General features: G+C 42.5%; 2 protein-coding genes across 5 annotated transcripts; one reads left to right on the top strand and one right to left on the bottom strand.

The window, feature by feature from the left end:
- Positions 1-5182: 5182 nt before the first annotated feature.
- cab39l1 (calcium binding protein 39, like 1) lies at positions 5183-11896 on the bottom strand. The gene is made up of 9 exons (XM_031858173.1): positions 11550-11896; positions 10842-10989; positions 10604-10768; positions 10305-10423; positions 9284-9452; positions 9135-9194; positions 8984-9049; positions 8723-8866; positions 5183-8508 (listed from the first exon to the last, which is right to left on the bottom strand). The coding sequence occupies exons 2-9, from the start codon at positions 10956-10958 to the stop codon at positions 8317-8319; spliced, it is 1032 nt and encodes a 343-aa protein (XP_031714033.1). The 5' UTR covers positions 10959-10989; positions 11550-11896; the 3' UTR covers positions 5183-8316.
- Positions 11897-12927: 1031 nt separating this feature from the next.
- On the top strand, positions 12928-20211 carry phf6 (PHD finger protein 6). Of its 4 annotated transcripts, XM_031858138.1 has the most exons (11): positions 12928-13072; positions 14984-15148; positions 15703-15804; positions 16874-17007; positions 17117-17163; positions 17426-17586; positions 17698-17841; positions 17944-18048; positions 18154-18287; positions 18796-18925; positions 19374-20211. In XM_031858138.1, the coding sequence occupies exons 2-10, from the start codon at positions 15017-15019 to the stop codon at positions 18923-18925; spliced, it is 1089 nt and encodes a 362-aa protein (XP_031713998.1). In that variant the 5' UTR covers positions 12928-13072; positions 14984-15016; the 3' UTR covers positions 19374-20211. The 4 variants fall into 4 exon arrangements, with proteins under 4 accessions (XP_031713998.1, XP_031713997.1, XP_031713996.1 ...); XM_031858137.1 differs by having other exon boundaries at positions 15737-15804; positions 17426-17841; XM_031858136.1 differs by having other exon boundaries at positions 17426-17841; positions 17944-18006.
- The last annotated feature ends 458 nt before the right edge of the window (positions 20212-20669 follow it).

The raw sequence follows: 20669 nt of genomic DNA, 5'->3' as shown, positions 1-20669 counted from the left end.
CCCCCCCCCCCCCCCCCCCCCACACACACACACAAAAAAAAGCGCGCGCCGCAGCGTGAACCTGCGCGTATTGCGATCTCCCCTCTAATAGTATAGTGATGCGAGCTGATACATTGGCTGCAGGAGTGGAGATAGTAGGAGGGGAGTAATGTGGTGCACGAGCTGTGAGATGAATGGATGTGTATGTGTTATAGGATGCATCCTGAGGCGCATGAAGTGGAATGGAGATTTTTTTTTTTCAATGAAGACGACACATACGCGTCGGATATGAAAATCTGCTGAAAATGAGCTTTTATTGTTTAACCACATGGAGAAAAAAAGTGTACAGGAAGCACTCCGATATGTGTACAAACCGAGCAAAAGTGAACATCAACATCCTCCTCTTATCTTATATAATTACAGAAATCATTCAACCACATTACCTAATGGCATTCTATTTTACACCGATTATTCCACCCTTCTCATCCTGAGTGGACATCTAGACTTCGACTCAGCTCCTATAAGGGCCAATACAGTTGAAATGGTGCCACCTAGTGTTCAGTCTGCACGCGAGGCCAACATTTAGAGAGCTCATCCTCTCTGCGGATGGAGCACAGTTCATATTAAACCAGAGAAAAGCACATCCATCCTACACAACTTCCTTAGTCCTACACATTCTATCACACGTGTAGCTGTTCTCGACATCTGGCGGCTTGCAGATGGATACTGTGCAATTTCTTTTGATTTGGTCTAGTATTGAAATTGTGAAGTCATCCACCTGAAAACAACGAGACAAGCAGTAATGACAAAAAACAACAACAACCTTAATGTTAAGATGCCTGTAGAGTCGAACGTGACTGCAACAAGGAGATGGAGGAGGAGGAGGAGGAGATGGAGGAGGAGGAGGAGGGGTAACAGCTGCTCTCTTGTGCCTGCAGTGAATACGATTTCTGTAGTCTTTCAAGTGTTCAAAGCTTGGAACAACAGAAAACAACAACGAAAAAAACCTGCATCTCTTTCTTTTGGCTGCGGGTCTGAGAAACAGAGAGCTTTGCATGGATTTGCACAGCAGAGACTGAAAGAAGCTGACAGCAAACCAGCAAAACTCGCCGTAAACCCACATGAGCTCCACCTGCAAGCGGGCTGACGTGTGCATGAGGGGAGGTGACCAGCAATACCTGAAGTGCACAAACTGCAGTAGATCCGTGTGCACTACCTGCACTGTGAGCACTTTGGGACTGCAAAGTCGTTCAGGGATCCTTCTGTGCTTTAAGCAGCGTATTAGAACGTAGTGTAAACACCTTATTTCTTATTCTTTGAGGTTTTAAAGATGAATCTGCTCTGTGCAGCTTCTGTCTGTCCATGATCAGTGAAGGTTTATAGGATTAAAACTGCAACAACAAAAAAAGAGGCTACCACATATTGGCTCTAGTCCAACTCACAGAACTAAAACATATTAGACATAAAGCATTTCCACCCAGAGACACAATTGTTTTCAGGGCAGTGGAGAATATCTGAGATCCTGAGGAAGAACGAGCCCTCCAGCCAGAAGGAGCAACTAGGGCAGTAGATACTGAGCTACTTCACTAACTACACTAGATGCACCTTAGCTGGAGGACCCTGAGAGTTAGAGGGGGGGGGGGATTGATGTACTGGATTACTTCCAACTCCTCCGGGCAAGACGCTCTCCCAGTCTGGAGGCATCTGAAAACAGAAACAAAAATCAATTGATGGTGATGTCGACAAATGTTGAAAGCGATCCTATACAGCTCAATGCAGCAGAATGAATACGTTCTCTGCAGGCTGCAGCCATGTGAGGCGGTTAGCTAAACTAAAACATGTACAAGCAGGGATGTTCTCTTCTACACACATCCTCAAGCATTACAAACCTTGAAAAGTCTTCAGTAAAATAATAAGATAAACAAACTTTTGGAAAGGCAGAATCATTTCATAATAAATTGGTTTGCCTTGCAATGACCACAGACTGGACATGGACACTTGATCCATCGCTACAATCACTGAAAACTTCAGATATTAAAAATAAAAACGACAAATACCTTCTGATATAAATGACATTTAAAGGGGACACAAATTGGGAAGTCTAATTCAGATGTTTAATTAGTTTAATGGTCTTAATCTGCTAAATAACCAGTGGCTAATCAGGTTATGTACAAGCACTTACACATTATACTTAAGTACTGGAGTAAATGTATTTAGTTTACCTTCCACCATTGAAAAAAACTTACATCCCAGGTTAATAACATCTTGAAACACTGTTGGAAACCACAGGCTGTTCAGACATAACGGTCCATGCAAAAGCACACACGTGTGTGTGTGTGTGTGGGGGGGGGGGGGGGGGTGTCTTAAAAATAGGAGCAGAAAAAGTCACATTATAGCCCATAATGCAGGTTTTTTCCCCCCTAATAGCTGTTATTGTCTTAAAGTGCAGACTATGGGATGTAACCGAGCTACGGCGAGTTCATACATGTGGTCCGAGCGCCTCTGTGTGCAGCTTTAACAAAGTGGCGCCAACAGCGCATTTGTGATGCGATGATGAAGCGCGTCAACTCAATTAAATAATGATCTCAAAACCGCATCCGCGTTTATTCAGTGACGTAACCGCTACACAAACAGCAGCAGGCGAGCGGCGGGTGGATGGATTTGTAACACTTTGCGGATTAATAAAATAGAGCCTTGACGAGCCCAACGTGCCAGAAGCGACGCCATAACAAAAGACTCGTGCGGAATCAACTTGTAGTCAACTAAAGTTATTGTGACTCACGGAGAACACATTCTGTTTCAACATACGGGTTATTTAAAAGAAAAATGCATTCTATACATTAAGATTAGTGCACAATATTTGTTTTTCTTTAACGAATCAGCAGTCTGAGAAGGAGAAATAGGTACAAAAAAAAATACTTTGATTATTCAAACTTTTTTTAAACGAAAGCAAAGCACCATAGGAGACCACGTGCGTTGATCTGTGTCGGAATAGAGAAATACAACTATTGACAGCCTACCTTTGCTTTGCCTTGGAGGTTTATTCTATCGAGTGACTGCATTGCTGCCCATCCTGCAGGAAAACTCCCCCAATATTTGCCACCACGTACCTTGCACCGCGCAGATGTTGTACCCTCCGCAGCCCTCTTTGCGCCAACAAAAAGTTCTGTCATGCATGAAATTGTGAGAGCATCTTTTCGTGTTGTTTTTCTCTTTGTGGGGGTGGGGAGAGGAACGCAGGCGACGCACTCGATGCGGATGTCGTCAAGAGAAAAAAAGAACCCCTCTCACAAACACGGTACCCTTCGGTTTTTTTAGGTATTTAAAAATGTAGACTTTCCTTCTTTTTTTTTCTTCTGGCGCGCGGCGACCCTCTGGAGAACTTTTTCCCCCGCACATGTTTGGAGACCGTTTGTGTTCACCCAGATCTAGCTCATCCATTTGGCGCTTTGCTGGTCAAAAGGAACCCGGGAGGCTTGTGACCCCGTAACCCCTGTAAAACCCTGCCCCCACGCAGTCTTCTGCTCCGTCTGCAGGAGCACGTCCCCTCCAACCATCCCGCCTCACGTGCACACAGATAGCACTCAGTCATAATGTCTTTATTTGTGTGGTTGTTGCAACATTAAGAGTTTTAGATCGTTACGCTGAAAGACGCAGAGGCTGTCCAAAAAAGAAGCATGGTGGCACTTCCTCCACTGTGGGAACATGGACGCTGCGTCGCCTCACTTGCCTTCTCCCCCGATTGAACTTTAACCCACTTTCCCATACCGCGTGTTTCTCTGCGTCCATACGCTGTTCTTGGCGCACTTTTTTATAGGGGAAAGAAAAACAAACTGCAGCTGCCCATTTTTTGATATTATTCTTTCCCCGAGTGTCTTCGATTCTCATGAGGAACTGGTGATAGAGGAGGGGGGTTAATTACGGTCAGGAAGCGTTTGATCTTATTTACAGGGAAACTAGGGTTAGTTCATGGAAGGAAGGTTTTGCATTATGATTTTAAATGTTACATTTATAAAAGTGTTCTGGTGGAGGAATAATGTTTTCTTTTGGTTCGAGTAAGGGATTATCATTGACCTCCACACAGACAATAGACTGGCTGCCTTTTGAGCAGGCCTCATGTTGGAACCCTCCTGGTAGGGGGGAATGTGTCCCAGTGTTTTGAACTGGGCTTACAACTGGGAGGAGGGGTTATTTTTAGCAATATTCATTTGCATCACTGGATGAATACAAGATGTATTAGACATATTTTTTGACTCGTTTGATTCATCATTTAAGTCTCGGAAATGTCAGAAAAATTGCAAAAAAAAATGCCTAAGAGAATTTCCAAGAGCCCAAAATTGTTTTTGTCCAACCAACCCAAAAGTGTTCATTAAGGGAACGTCTTATCTTAGACTGTTGTTACATACTCTTTTTAAAAGGTAAAGAATGACCTTCCACGCTCAACAATATTCACATTTACAGTATAAACAGAAAACTCTTCTGAATTATTTCTGCTTTCACAATGAATTATGTTTTTTTAAATCCTGTTGATCCACTAACCATTTCAGCACTAACTAGGCCATAGATGTACCAAAGGAGTTTGAATAGCTTTCACAGTATCAAAGCTCAAAGCTGTGAGACCACACGCAGGAGACTCAAGTCACTTTTAGAGAGAGATTGCTTCCACTGTGTCTCGAGTGAAACTGCACAGAGATCAGTGGAGGCATCTTCTACCTCACTTTTCAAAACGTACAGCAGGTCCGTCTCTGAAAAAAATAAAATTGATGTCTCTGTAACTAACTTCTATTATAATCTGGTTTTGTCAGCTCACTCCAAGCCAAATCTCCAGATCTGGAAGATCAATAAAAACACAGCTTCTTTAATGTTAGAAATGTATACAGTTGTAAATATGAACTGTAGGGTTGAATCCCAGGCTACCGAACAGTATCCCTGCTCTACTCCTTAAAGGGCCGGCACACCATCACAGGTGTTTTCACTTGGCTGATTAGACCTGGCTTGGGCGGAGCTATGCTATGATCTCACACTCCAAGCACCAATTAGAATGTGTTGCCCTAACAGCTGCAACACTGAACACGCCCACAGCGTAATGAGAAGAGGCCTAATCAGGTACATTAAGTGGAAACACCTGTGCGGGTGGACCAAACCATGTTCAGGGCCTTCGAGCTGCCTCTGTGCCCACTAAACTGTCGACACCACACAAAAATAAATTTGCCATAAAGTTTTTATTTTCATGAATGCTTTCACACTTTTATCCTTTATAAAGTTATGTACACATTATTCGCTCCCATGGTAAAATAAAGAGAATATCCAGAGTGTGGAAAGAGAAGGGTGGGAAAAAGAAAGAAAGAAGAAGGCAACAGAGTAAAAAAAGTAAAGCACAACAAATATTTAAACAGAGAACTCTAAATCATGGAAAATATATAGTACTGATCTTAAGGAATTTGTGTTGACGTCTACATAATATCGCCAGTGATTTATAAACTCATAATGAGAGGTAGGGTTATAGAAACATGAAATGCTTTGCTGGTACAACTAATAACTGGGCCAATTGATGCCAACAGCGCCCCCTGATGGGACGACTGTGAACAGCACGGCATGACTGGGCTCAATTTAAATCATATTGTGAAGGAGTTTTCTAAGTGAATGTTATTTTCTTTTACACAACAGTCAGATGATCTTGGATATTATTACAGCCTGTTACGCAACAGTTTGTCAGCAAGCTGCAAGTTGGTTTGTGCTCATGTATATATATATATATATATATAGATAGATATTAATAATTACTCTTGTGTAAATGGGGTGAGTCCGATGCATTGGTGTAGTTTTGAAAAAACTGGTTTTCACATTAAATAATCAAAGGAGTTGATCACGGACAGGATTTCTATTTTTTTTTTAAAGAAACTCAAACACTTTCAGACAAACTCTCATAAACTGGTGACATGACGGTGCACTGTGTGCAGGACTTCAGTCTATTTGTGCATAATGTACCACATTCACAGCGGTCCCCAAATGTATGTATTGATCCGTAAAGGCCTGATGATAACCATGTGACTATCTGGTGCAGTGTACCAAATAGTGATTTAAAAAAAAAAAAAAAAGTACAGAAGCTAACAGCTACAACTGAGTGTAGTCTATTAAAACCTTAGAGCATAATGCAGTTGGTGACAGAGCGACACTACACTCGATGTGGATCTGAGAAATGAACTGGTGATGCGTGTGGGACTTGAAGTGTACATCTTTAACCTTTTTCATATCGAAGGTCTGGAATTTTCACATAATCATCACGATCCTTTAAATGTCTTTAAATAAGGCAACGTTCATTACAAGGTAGCACACTGCAATTCATTATGAATTAACGTTTGTGTGGCACCACCCGATGAAATATTTCAGTTTAAAAATCTAGTTTTCCCCATTATGAAAACCAGTCCCCGCTCAGGTTTGAACATATATGCATGTCAAGCTCAGGCATGCATTCAAACCACTGCTGTGTGTTTTAAACAGTCAAATAAAATATATGTTGTCGAGGAAGGAAAGAGAACACAGCATTTGCAAACTCAAATCCCATGAGGTATATACACTAGAAGACTGTCCGCGCACACACACACACACACACACACACACACCGTATACCTTGAAATCCCTAATATGCCATTTCAGTGACAATGGCAGAAGTAAGGCAATTATTTATTTTGAAGAAATGTAACTAATCGGCGATGCGCGCGAGGAACTCGATAACTGCAGTGCTCGTCAGCCAAAACAAACTGTTTTAAAAAGGTGCGTGTGGATATTTAGACAATGCGTTGACATCTGATAGGATGTGCTTTCTGATGCATCAAAAGGAAATGTTACAGTGTATTATATTAAGAGGCATTAGTATAATCAGACCAATAGACTGTTTTCTGTATCATTTGGTGTTAAGAGTAAACAACTGCATGGATGAGTTATTGTTGACATGAGATCAAGGGGATCTTTAGTCAAATCAAATGTCCATTACCGACAGTCTGCCCAAATCAAATCCAGTGCAGCAGACGTTCAATACGAGTCCAATGAAAACCAAATGTGGGAACTTTATCAGGAAAAAGCACTTCCTGCTGACAGTTAGTACAGAGTCTCTTCGGCATGTCCGCTCCCTTTAAATCACCCCTCGTGCTATCATAATAGATTTACAGCGCAACATATTTTTTTTGATGCATCTTCAAGGACAACACCTCCGCGTAAACGGCCATATCATTTCTAGCGTTATGCAGTGCTTATGCTGTAAAGGCGAAATGCCTAATCTGGCATACGTGGGGGTACTTTAAAACCCTGTTAATTCATTGTTGGTTAAATCATCACATGAATGGTTCCTATCCGTGCTCAGTGTGTGAGGATGCGATCAATTGGTGCATCCTGGCTGTCCGTGTTAGCGGATGGCTGGTACCCTGCAGCGTTATCTGATGCCTTGCTTCTATTTCAGTCACGTAAGCCTCGCTGAGCACGGCCTAAACAAATTTTAAAAAAATTTCACAGCGCAATTAATTGATTCCTCTATGGTTTTGATTTCCCCTTCCTGTGCCAGCTAATGCATTGTCGAGTACAGAACTGCAGGATCATTTGTGACCTCACACAACGCAACCAGAATGCCGAACCGCCGACGCATTAAATCACCAAAAATTACTATGTGCTGACCTGGCCAATAAGATCCACGCGTCTCTCCGCCAAAGCCGTATTTCTGAAGATCATTTAAGTCCCTGTACAACACAACAGCTTTACAATAAGGCCATACACCAAACCTATGCCATTAGTTAGACGAAACATTGTTCAGAGAGAAGGGTTACTCATGTCTTAAACTGTTTACCATGAAGATACATTAGAAAAATAATATATTTATATACTCCTCCTCAGCTTCTCCATCTCTAAAATATAGACACGTCTCTGAGAAAGACTTTCAAGAACACACGTTGGCTGTGAAGGTGTGTGTGGGGGGGGACATATGTCATTTTAAGGGTCTCGGTCAGCAACAATGTTTGTGGAAAGGTAACAGTTTAAGGTCCAACATTACAAGAACGGACTAAAATGCATTTCATCATCATCACCAAAGAAAAAGCACTATGGTTTAAATAACAGTTCTTGGCCCACTCAAGTTGCTGGATGGAAATCACCTCCACATCCAAACTTTAAAAAAAAAAAAAAAAAAAAAAAAACAGAAAGTGAAGGAAGTAATCTTTGCTTTTTTTCCTATATTTTGTAGTTAATATTAAATTTTAATGAAGCATGTCTTTTAGACTCTTAGCCCTCCGCAGCTCCGGCCACCACCTGCACGTCTACCACCTGATGGGAGCCGTCGTCCCAGGCGCCTTAAGCTTCCTCCGGTGCTGCGGGCCTCTTCAGGTCCCGGATCTGCTTTATCAGATAGTTCTTCTCGTCGCAGAACTGCTCATCCTCCGATCGGTCGGTCTGGAAGTGGCCCAGGAACTCCACGAGCTTGGTCTGGTTCTTCAGCAGGATGTCCAGGACGGGCTGAGTCTTGTTGGGGTTTGCAACGAACACCTTTTTTTTTTTTTTTTTTTTTTTTTTTTTTTAAAAAAGGGGAGAGAGATGATTGGCAATTTGAAAAGTTTCATCTGAAAATGAGACCCAGACTCCTCTTAAATGAACACTGCTTTCAATATTTTACCAGCTAATGTCGGCAGCATTTTACAGTACAACTGGATTATTAAAACAGGAAACAGTTGCACTGATGATACGTGTTTCATGAGCACACCTTGAACACATGGAATGCTTCAAACTGGATGTTTCGGCTGTTGTCTCTGAGCAAGTTCATCATCAGCTTCAGGTTCTCCGCCCGGCTGATGTATTTTGTCATGACAGTGAAGTTGTGTCTGTCCAGCAGAAGTTCCCCGAGGAGCTGTAAAACAGTATGCAATTACAACATCGTTTTAGTAAGACCGTGGGTGAGCATGTCAGTAACACCTGAATCTGAAAGCCAAGTGATTTGGATCGGCCAGAGCGGTGGAGCTTCTACCTTCAAAGACTGCCGCTTGGTGACGTAGTTCTCAGAATGCAGGAGCTTCTCGTATTCTGTAAACACCTGACGGACATTTTACAAGTGTATTAATAGGCACAGCAGAAGCATTCTTTTGATTAAAAAGATGAAAACCACTCAGGAGGCTCACCCTGTCATAGTTGTTCTCCAGGAAGTCTGCACACATAATCTTGTGTCTTGTGAGGAGATCCTGAGTGGCAACAGAAGAGACCGAAACATTAGAGACAAACTGTTGGTGTGAAGATGCTGGAAACAGAAGAAGAAAACACGGCGCTGTACCTTGAATGAGGCAAACGCGTCTGAGGCAATGTCAAAGGTCGAGAGCTCCACGTAACCGAAGAAGCAGTAGAAGTCTTCAGAGAAGAGCACCGTCCGTGCCAAAGGCTCGTGACGCAGGCACTCCCTCAGCATCATTCCACAGTTCAGAGCCACTTCTGCACTCTCATATCTGCACAGGTGAACACATGGCACACCCAGGTCAAGTCATTAGAATTAAATATATAGGCCACTTATAAAACAAACACTGTAGATGTAACGAAGAAAAACAGCAAAAAAAATTGAAGTTTCTTTAAGGAAAATCCATCATAAACACTTCCATTAAAGCATTTCATATTGGATTTGTAGTGATGAGAATTACACTTCCAGGTCTTATTTTCCATGGTGGGATAAGATAACTGGCCAAATGGGAACAATTAACCATGCCGCCAAAACGGGATCCTTTTAGCAGAAGAATCATCTTCAACATCAGCGTTAAATGTCAGGTTTTGCTGTCCATCTCCCACAATCAAAACTGGATGGTCCGCTTTAGAGACGTGACATTTTAGATCAAAGTTAAAAAAATTTTTTTTAAAAAACAAGGCAAGTGGCAGAGATGGCATTTGATCCACCGACAGCAGCTTCAACAGACCACAATGCAATGCAGCCGATAGACATGTTGCTCTTCGAGCAGGCAGGATGACTCAGTTGTTTTTTTTGTTTTTTTTAGAGCTGTAAAACCAGCGCTGCTATCACTCTCTTCATCAACATGCGCTACCCACATGTGAATGCAACAAGTTCACGCTCGTTGCTCTGGGAGTTGTTGAAACACATAACGCGTAGTGTGGAAATTGACGAGGCATGTTGAGGTAAAGGGATTTATACCTACAAAAAAAGAGGGTTTAAATAGTGCCTTAAACTAAATTACAGTCTAAGACTATCTACGGATGGACTTGCCTTTAGTATGTGTAATTGTACATACAAAGCGCTCACATCAACCATGTGTCAAACACTGATTTCCTGTAGCCTGAAAAGATGAACTTACCCTTTCAGCAGCATGAAGAGGATCCGTTGTTGTGTAGAGATGTATTCTACCGTGGGTGTGCGGCTGCCAATTTGACGTCTCACAATATTGCTGAACAAATGAACCACATCCTTCTTCCCCTGTAAAAAAGAAGTTCCACAGAGTGGTGAATGTCTGACTGGGTGCTGATGATATGACGTTCGCTTTGGGCATCGATGTCCAAATCACGCATGCACCCTGATCGTTTGGTGTCGGCACAAAAAGGATCAATACTTTATACACAAATGAAGTCATTGCAGAAATAAGTGCATTTTCCCCACCTCAAAATCAATCCTCTGCAGGTTCGCAATGAGAGCAACGAGGAGGTTGGTGTTGTACAGCTCTTGTGCGAGTTGGGCCACCGCTTCGGTTTGAGGCTCCTTGTCACCTGTTCCACTAAGCACCTCCTTCAGCGAGGCAAGGTTTTTGGACACCTCCTCTGCGACCTTTATTGTGGAAAAAGAGTTAATGACTGCGACTATCAGCTGGTGTTAAAGTACGAGACAGTCCATAGCCGACCTTTTCACACTTTTTGCTGTCTCCAGCATCCATCTTTTCCATGTAGGCCACATTCTCCTTCAAACTCCTCACTATGTCACCTGGGCTCTTCTGAGACTTCCCAAAAGGAAAAGGCATGACTGGAGAGTGGTAATCCGAGCCCAAATCTCTGAAGAAATAAAACACTGCTTTCAAATAACTATTATATGCAAGCAAGTCAACTTCCTGTACCTCTCTGCATCAGGAAATGGCTGAAAAAGCCCTCACCTGAAGGACGCAACGAAACAGCTAACTCAATTTTACCGTCCGACTGAAAAAAACCCACTCTCAAAAATTAAGCTGTGGAGTTACAGTGTTAAAGACCATGACAGCACACGCAGCTAGCTAACCCTGCTAACCCTACATTAGTTTTCAAAGAATGCGAGCAGAGTAGCGCTAAAGTAGCTATTTTACGATACGTTTCCTCTTGGATAGTAGTTTCTCAAAAAGTTAGTATTAGCCGGGGCGAATAAAATGCGAACTTTCTAAACGAAACGAGGACATAACGGAGAACAAGACGGTAACAATGTCAACGTTACAACAATGTTCAGCAGCGAAGTTGAGCTAGCTTGTGACCTAGTTAGCCGTAGCAAGAAACAAGAACAACTACCGTCAGTAGGCGGACAGTAACGTTACCGTGGAAAACATAACACACTGCTGAGATATTCAGTTAAAGCTGTCACGACTCACCGAGTGAACTCTGGTTGTGAAGCTGAAGGAGGCTCGGTGGCTAAAGGTTAGCTAGCGGGCTAGCAAGTTGTCCCCACTTATTTTCCACTGTAACGCTGTTACTTTGAACTGTCTGTAACGTTATCCGTGGCTGTGGCTGTAGCTGTCTAGCGTAACCTAATTGTAGCTACAAGTTGCTCAAATGGACGACCTTCATAGCTGTGGTATTTCATAAGAATCCCTCTACTCGTGACCGTCTGTCACCTCACTCGCTAGCTGCCTAGTAGTGAAGAGAGAGTTGCTGGGCTGGCCTGTCTGACAACTTCATTTCCCTGTTCTCTTCTGTTGAAACTCTCGTCCTCTCTTCATCCCGGGGACACTGGGCGGGTATGTTTGGCTCTACAAAATGACTGCCACCGCTGTTGTCCAATCACTTTAGCCGAGGCGAAGTCGCGGAAACTCCCTCTGCGTTGTAGGTACGCACGTTTCGGGGCTCGCAAATGTCTCGTGGGGTGGACAGATTAGAGAATACACCGGAAGCCCGTTCAGCCGGGCTGTCTTGCAACACTAAACAAGTGCACCTAAATTCTCATGAAAAGATAAGAGCCCAACAAAAAGTTTTGAGAGAGACTATTTCATCTTATGTGTGCATGGAATTTAACTTTTGTATTTTGTATTGTATTACCACTTGTAAAAGGCAGGATCATCTTTATACCGATTAGCATTAGGTTTAGTAGTAGTTATTTTCTTATGAGGTCCTCAACATCATCCAGCATGTTTAGATCTTTTATACTCGTCACAACTACGAGCATTTCTGGAAGGATAATGATGCTCTTCACTCAGAGCTGTGGATTTAGACCAGGCCATATGTCAAGTACAATTGTGCTGCACTCTTTGTACAACTGCCGATGCTTTTAAAACTGATCACAACCCTGTGAAACAAGCTGTTTTCAATGGTTTTGCCTGATCGTCTGGTTCAAAACATATCTCTATGGTAGAGTTCAAACTTTTGTTGCCAGTGGCTTCAGGGTGTTGCCCAAGGACCAATCCTATGTCCTTATCAAATTACTCTTTTATAATAACTGTCACATTAAAACAATATTCATTATTCATGTTGGTACTGCAATGTACAACTGAAATTAGCTGCAACAACTGTTTTTTTCTTTTTTACTTCAAATCTGACATAACGCTTGTTTGTCAGATCTCTTTTACACCTGCATGAAACATGGCCTGACTGGCTATTGATACATCAATAATAAAGCCATTTCCATGAGGTGTTTCTGTAAAGCACTTTCGTCTCCTTCACACTACGACCTCCTGCGTCTTTTCACGATTGAGACATCGCAACGTACGTTCGCCAGCAGGACTCTTATTTTGAAAGCCAATGCCCGGAAGTGGCGCTGTCTCGAGCACCGTAGCTAGCTTGATGCTAGTGTGAAAAGCTCACGATCACTTCTGAAGGACGGAAAGAAACACACAGGCGCTGCTCGGAGCACTTTTACACATTTCTCCACCGTCTCAGCGCTATAAGATTATATTAGCAGGTAAGATGTGAGTGTGTATCAGCGGCAGAACGACAGCCGCGGTGTTTTGTGGCCTATTGTGGCTTCAGGCCGTATCGCTGGTACGAGCTGCTCTCTGTTCACAGGGATCCATCACGTATGGCGCTCTTTACTTCGAAACGGTTTGTGAAGACCCGCGCCTGTCATGACAATTTCCCCTCATTTAAAGGGCAATATTCGCTGTTTTTTTCGGGTTCCAGCATAAACATAATGTCGAAGTGTCATATTTTCCTACTAGCGACCTTTATCTCCCCTCATGAGGAGGCCTTGGGGGGAGATTTCGGGGCGTTGAGGTGTTTGAAATGTGTTTTTCAGTTCTAGCTGAGTTAGTTTGGTGGAGAAAGCCACACACACCCCCTTCGATTCAAAACTTTGCAGGATACATTTTGTGGCACTTTTCACGTTGCCCCTTGTTCTTGTCACAAATCGACCACGACACCGCCGTGTAATACAGGATCGTGCTACGAAGGTGTTTTCTGTGAAGAGCAGAGGTTGAAATAAGGTGTATTTAGCTGGTATTTACGCGGTGTCGTGTGTTTGTGCGCTGGCTCCGCTGATGGAGCCGCCGCAGTGAAATCCCGGCCTAGCTATCGAGGCTGTAATGGCTCTATCAAGGCGTCGCAGCACACTGCTATTGTGCTTTAAAAAAAAAAAAAAAAGAAACACCCACTTTCGTTTGTGGACTATTCAGGATTAAGAACACCTTTTAGTCCTCATATTTAATACATTGTGGACGCCATCAAAACAGGCTATCTCTGCAAATGACAGCACACATTCGGAGATTTGATCTCCTCGCCTACGTTCAATAACACAGAGATGGATTTGCAACCGATCTTGCATCATTTTGAAAGAAAAATATTGTTTAACATGCAATAGAAAGGTTTAATACAAAATGCAGCCGAAATGATGCAATTAATATGTAAGTCATCCCAGCTCCTGCTGATGTGTGTGTGTGTGTCCTCACTGCTCATCACAACAGGCGTTACAGTCAAATATTGCATATTTCCAGTGATTAATATTTCTTTAGAGAATGGGATGTTTTCAGGTTGGGGCAGATGAGACGGACTAGAATATTGGAGCAGACTGTGTCTGCAGAAATAGAAGACGTGTTGCATCATCAAAAACTACTCATTGGGGGGGTTGCCTGTAATCAGAAGAAGCCCCTGTGTATGTACGGTAAACTGGTTTGTCTCTGATTTCCCTGAGCCTGTGTCCTGTTTAGTCTGATTTATACCTGTTGGTAAAACATACATAGGATCTCACAGAATTCTGATATTGGTCAGCGGATTCACCAGACCCTCTGGTGGTTTTAGTCGTCACATACAGGCCATCAGAAACTCTTCCTAGCACAGTGGACCAGGACTAACTGAAGTTGACGAAGTGTCGAGCTGTAGTCCTGTAACAGACGTGTTGGATCCATCTGAGGCTTTGCTGGGCAAGTGTTTGTGAGTCAGAGGACTCTTTGGTGACTCTCGTTGCTCTACTTTTCAGTTATTTGGGAGTATAAGTTTAGCAGCTATAATGGCTCCCTACCATCAGGGTTTATTATTTCACAATACTCACATTTAGTTTTTTGAAAGAACTTGATTTTCCAGAATATAAATTACTCTACAATAACTCAACCCGCGAGGGATGTTTCACCAATCCCTAGTTATGAACACATTAATAACTGAATAATCAACCCAAAACTCTGTTATCACGTGTTACCTTCTGTTACCTCGTCATTCATTCTTATCTACTCTGCCGATGACTCCAGTGATTGAAGGCATTTTACAATTGTTTTAACTGCTTTGATAATCTCTATGGAAAAGGATCTACCAGCCTGTGTAATGTGAAGCTATCTTGTCGTTCTCACTTTAACATATTTGTGTTTTGTTTGTCTTCTTTCATCAGAGACTTGGTCAAACAAAAGAAAAGCCTTTTGTCATGTCGGCACAGAAGAAAGGAGCTGCAGCGCGGCTGCTTAAATGTGCCTTCTGCAGAACCAACCGGGACAAGGAGTGCGGGCAGCTGCTGCTGTCGGACAGCCAGAAGGTGGCAGCCCACCACAAGTGCATGGTGAGGAGAGCGCGCCGCTCTCAACCTGTTGTAGCCCGTGCTCCTTCTAGACTAAGGCATGCTTACTTGCAACCATCGTCACTTAATGCAGCATAGTGAACAATTCAGCCCAAAAAACCTTTATATTTTGTGTTTTTTTTGCTGCTGTTTCACTTGTTTATAAGCCTGCTGAAGGTCGGCATTTCATAAAGCAAAAAAGGGAAACGGTTTAAAGCTAAATTTGTCTAGCAGAAAGAAGTGATTTATTTCCTGTGCATTCTCTTGAAAGGCCCCAATGTGTCTTTTTTTTGTCCCCTGGGTGATCCTGACCTCCAGGTTGAGGAAACACTGCTCCACAGCCTCCGACATACCATTTAACATTTTTTCGATAATTACATCACCGTGAAATCAGTTCAGATGCTGGTTGAAACACGTGACATCCATCGGTGTGGAAAATGGTGCATCGGCAGTGGTCATGGGGGAAATTAAAATGCAGATATTGCACTTCTCATCCTCCATAATAAAAGACTGCACAAACCAATTTACATTTTTCTGCTAATAAATGTCCCATGCAGCTTTTCTCCTCTGCCCTGGTCACATCTCACTCAGACAGCGGAAACATCGGAGGATTTTCCATTGAGGATGTGAAAAAGGAGATCAAGAGGGGAAATAAATTGGTAAGTGCCCCACACATCCAAACACTATGAACATATGAGAATATGCCGTAGCTGCTTTTATTGAACCGATAATAACTAATGATGATTCATGCGTGTTTTTATACACTTGAGCATATAGTACCCTACTGTGGATACCTGTCTGTCCTGTAAACCCATAGTGTGCGTGTGTGTGGATGTATACACACAGGAGGTGTTGGTGTTACTAGCTAGTAGCGTTACAGCAGATCCCGCTCATGATTTATCATGTTTAATTCGGGAATATCAGCTTTTTTCATCTAATAGGATCTAGAATTAGACAAGTTTTGAAAGAACAGGTTGTGTCTCGATCTGACAAACTATTAGAAGATGACACGCTGCACTTGAATGTGTCTTTTTTTTTTTTTTTTTCATCTATGTGAGTCTGATGCTGAAATGCAATTTAATCTAATTGGCAGCATGTCTAATTTAATTTGCATTTATATTGCAAATTAAATAATATCACTGTCGCACATTAAATTTGAGTTACTTTATTATCGTGGTTCTGGCTCATGCCATGATATTACACGGAGACTGTTACAAAGATTACCCATATATTTACAGGTGCAGTGTTTATTTATACACGTATGTTTACGTTAATTCCTATTATGTATTTATTTTTACTGTCATCTACTACGACCTACATATATGTACATGTTTTTTTTTTTAAATTATTGTGAAGTCTATCTTCAAGAGTGTGTTTTTTAGATGCTAACAAATTATAAATAATGATACATTTTGATAATGTATCATTGTGTGAATTTAAGAATGTTCTAATTATATGTTACAGCCTTTTAATATTTAGCTTTCTCTGCTGTCTATTTTTATACATATATCATTTTATGCTCTTCTGCCATCATTTCATGAAATTTACATATTTCCTTTCAGACATTGGTGTCTGTCAAAAATGATCATTCAGACTCGCATCGTAAAATCCCATTTCACATCACTAATTGACAAAGCGTATCACTAGTTGTCAGCTATTTTGAATGAATATCAAAGATCGTGGCTTTCTTTCTTAAAGATGTCGGTCTGTTTCCTTTTCCCCCGTCAGATGTGTTCCTCGTGCCACCGGCCGGGTGCCACCATCGGCTGTGATGTGAAGACGTGCCGGAGGACGTATCACTATTACTGCGCTCTGAAAGACAAAGCCCAGGTCAAAGAGAATCCCTCGCAAGGGATTTACCTGTAAGTCGCTTCGCCTTTGCTGCCGCACAAACCTACGGTAAACTGAACAGATGTTCCTCATTCGTGTAGGATTCAATTTAAAATACATTTGTTTTGCTCCCGAACGTAGTGTTTACTGTCGCAAACACCGGGACGCCTCTCAGGAGGGCATTCAAGGTAAAGTATGAACGTCTGTTATATCATTAGGCTGCATGGGTGATTGGATTCATCTATCATTGTGTATCAAATTCAAATTCTACCGCAAAACATGCTCGCACAGCAATCTGTGTCTGTTTAGTGCTTGACATTTAGTTTGATGAAGTCCTTGATGCGTTATTTGTCTCTAAACTTTAATAAAGTAAACGCTTGCTGGTTCTTTTCTCGGATCTTTCGTGAGCAGAAAGGTTTGTCCTAATCGTGACTGTCGGTTTGTCGTTAGATGAAGAGGGAGCGGTCGCCAGTGATTCAGAATCGTCGCCTCCACAAAGTAGGGGAAGAGGCCGGTTTGAGAAAGGCCGAGCCAAGGTCGGATCTCGTGGCCAATCAGAAGACGCCCGCTCCACTTCCTCTCAGGCTGCGGACGAGGAGAGCTCCTCCCACGTAAGGCGGCGGGGAGTGACTGGACCGGTGTGTTGTCCGTGTGCGGCCTCTTGTCTTTATGAGTGTGTGTGTGTGTGTGTGTGTGTGTGTGTGTGTGTGTGTGTGTTCCAGCGGGACAGGTCACCTCTCCGGATCAGCGGGGGAGACGGCGGCCAGCGCTGTGGCTTCTGTCACGCTGGCGAGGAAGAGAACGAGACGAGGGGCATGCTTCACTCCGACAACTCCAAAAAAGTGGCCGCGCACTACAAGTGCATGGTAAGACTGTGTGTGCGTGTGTGGTGGTGTCACTTTATACTGCGCGTGTACATTCACAGTAACGTCGCTTTTATCTCTCTCTCCCTCTGCGACCCCTCCCAGCTTTTTTCATCGGGGACGGTGCAGCTGACCACCACGTCACGGGCTGAATTTGGAAACTTTGAGGTGAAAACTGTCATCCAGGAAATCAAGAGGGGGAAAAGAATGGTGGGAGGATTTGTCTGACTTCTAAACCGTCTAAAGATTTAAAAGAGTTTCAGAAAAACAGCTTATAAATTTTGACAAATTACAAAAAAAATGTTGTTTTTCCAGAAATGCACGCTCTGCACTCAGCTGGGTGCCACCATTGGGTGTGAAATCAAGGCATGCGTGAAGACCTACCACTACCACTGCGGCCTGCAGGACAAAGCCAAGTACATTGAAAACATGGCGCGTGGCATCTACAAGTGAGCTCAACTAGCTTTCACTCCACAGCCAGATTTAGACTGTTTTATTGTATTACGTAGGTTGCAATAAGTCTTTGAACGCCATTATTGTAAAGGTTGTTCGCAAATGCCTTTTTGATGTTTAACTTGTACACGTGAAGAAAACCGTAGACGTGGTCGTCCTCAACTTGATCACAGCGCTGATTATTGCCATTTAGAGAATTATATTTTCCTGTAAACAAAGTCTGTTTCGACACAGTGTTACTCGAGTGTATCGTGGAGGCCTGACAAACATGTTGGATGCATTATCTTCCTCATAAAACATTTGCAAAGCCAATTTTGATCATCAGTAGAATATTCTGACACTAGCAGCAGGAATGTGTTGCCTTTTAACTCTTAGTTCAAACCACATCAGACTTTCAAAGTGAGCGTTTTTTGCATTTAACTAATCTTGGCTATCATTGAAATTTGATACTTGCGTGCGTGTGTGTGTGTGTGTGTGTGTGTGTGTGTGTGTGTGTGTTTAAAGACTGTATTGCAAGAACCACAGTGGCAACGAGGAGAGGGATGAAGAAGACGAGGAACGAGAGAACCGCAGTAGACAGAGGGCAGCAAACAACCACGGAGAAACACCGTCAACACACGTGAACGGCAACTAGGTGTGTTATTGGTGGTTGTTGCTGCTGCTACACACAGAAACTATTTTTAACACATGAACACACCTTTCATGTCAAACAGGATGTGTCAGTGTTTTCCTAAAGCAGCAATATCATGTGCAATATGACCGTGTAATCATTTTTCAATGTGACTCCCAATATCACTTTTCTATTTCAGTTTCTATTGGGCTCTGGTGTCTGTATTACGTTTTATACACTTATAATTTTTTATTGTCTTATTTTTAATCTTTTGTTGGAATTTACTTTTTTTATTTTAGTAGAATCTTAGTTTTCACTATATTTACCTTACTCTTATTGCTACTCTATTTTCACTGGTGTCAGTATTACTTATTCTACACTTAAGACACTTAGATCTCTATTACTGTATTTTTACTCTATTTTCTTACTCTTTTTAACATTTCCTGTCACTTCATCGATGCCGTTCTTACAGGTCGGTGTGGTGGATGTTGCGTGGGGGCGAAACCAGAAGAGCTCGAACACGAGGGACAGATGTTTTTTTTTTATACGAAATCTTAGCCCGCTCACAAAGTTGTGGTCTACGAGCTCCCACGAGTCCTTTTTTTTTTTTTTTTTTTTCCTACACTGTTTCTCCCAGTAAACGGACACGATGTCCCAGAGTGCTCCAGATGTCGTCTACATGTGAAGCCCTTGTTTGGACTCGACTGGATGAGCCGCTCACAGACCGGTGGTGCTCTGCAGAGCACTGGACGGCTGCAGGACCGCGAACAGCCTCGGCTACTCTTTCCCAGGAGTCGGCGATGGGCTCAATTTCAAATACGTGCGTTGTTTCCGCGAGTAAAAGCTATTGGACTGATCTTCTGATTGTCACTCAATCCCCCCCACAGATTACATGACATTCTGGCTCTTCCTTCGCTTCTAAAGGACTCACTTTTAAGAGGGGTCTGTTTGTTACTAGTCTCTCTAAGTTGTGCGGTTTGATTACCTTGTTTCTGTAATCACGTCTTAAGAATACTCTTTTCATGTTAGCCTTTCTTTCTTGATATGTAATATTTTGCTACTGTATTATCATCATGAGTCATTTTTTGAATATCTGGATTTCAGACAGTCACAATTACAAGTTTCGCCAGCATGCACTTGGATTTTCCCTCACTGTTCAAGGTGGCTTTCTTTTTTAAATTTAGCTACCAAAGGGCAATGTAGAGCTCTTTAGAGGTGTTGGCCTGACTTCGTTTTGATGTACTGTTTACCTGTATCTCTACAAATGTACCCATGAATGATCGGAAATAGAAAAATATTTTTATTTTACACATTTACTGAGTGAGTCTTTTATTTTGAAAGTGCGTCCGCAGGGCACTGGAAACACAGAGCGGTCCCAGGATGTTAAAGGTGAAGACCTCTGGTGAGGTTTGAACAGTGAGGAATGTCACACGAGCTGCAGTGTCATAAAGTCAGAGCTCTCCATTCACAGCAAGGCCTGACCTCCTGCTCCTCTTAAACTACTTTGTATGGAGGAATTTGGGCACTTAATGTGTCTAGATTGTCAAATGTAATGCACTGTAATAGGTCACCGTTAGGTCCACACTATAATACGTAGTATGCTGTTAGTAAAGGTGTTGGCAGTGATTATAGGAAAGCCTCGCTGTTGATGTAGTCGGGCTGCTATAACATTTATAGTCAAATCTGAGCTGAACCAGTAAGATGTGGTAGACCTGCAGACCTACAGGCCCTGATGTATAGAAGGAAAAAATAGACCGAATTTACCTTT

The sequence above is a fragment of the Anarrhichthys ocellatus genome, unplaced genomic scaffold, assembly GCF_004355925.1.
Source record: "Anarrhichthys ocellatus isolate YVR2014 unplaced genomic scaffold, GSC_Weel_1.0 scaffold19, whole genome shotgun sequence".
Classification (NCBI taxonomy): Eukaryota; Metazoa; Chordata; class Actinopteri; order Perciformes; family Anarhichadidae; genus Anarrhichthys; species Anarrhichthys ocellatus.
This window is presented reverse-complemented; position numbering and strand designations above follow the sequence as displayed.

Excerpts from the sequence above, each read along its gene's own strand:
- cab39l1 (XM_031858173.1), bottom strand. The coding sequence starts at position 10,958 with ATGCCTTTTCCTTTTGGGAAGTCTCAGAAGAGCCCAGGTGACATAGTG. Across the intron at positions 10,769-10,841 it reads ACAGCAAAAAGTGTGAAAAG|GTCGCAGAGGAGGTGTCCAA; the intron begins GTCGGCTATGGA and ends TCCACAATAAAG. Across the intron at positions 9,453-10,304 it reads CTCTTCATGCTGCTGAAAGG|ATATGAGAGTGCAGAAGTGG; the intron begins GTAAGTTCATCT and ends TCACCTGTGCAG.
- phf6 (XM_031858135.1), top strand. The coding sequence starts at position 15,017 with ATGTCGGCACAGAAGAAAGGAGCTGCAGCGCGGCTGCTTAAATGTGCC. Across the intron at positions 15,805-16,873 it reads TCAAGAGGGGAAATAAATTG|ATGTGTTCCTCGTGCCACCG; the intron begins GTAAGTGCCCCA and ends TTCCCCCGTCAG. Across the intron at positions 17,842-17,943 it reads CCGCGCACTACAAGTGCATG|CTTTTTTCATCGGGGACGGT; the intron begins GTAAGACTGTGT and ends GACCCCTCCCAG.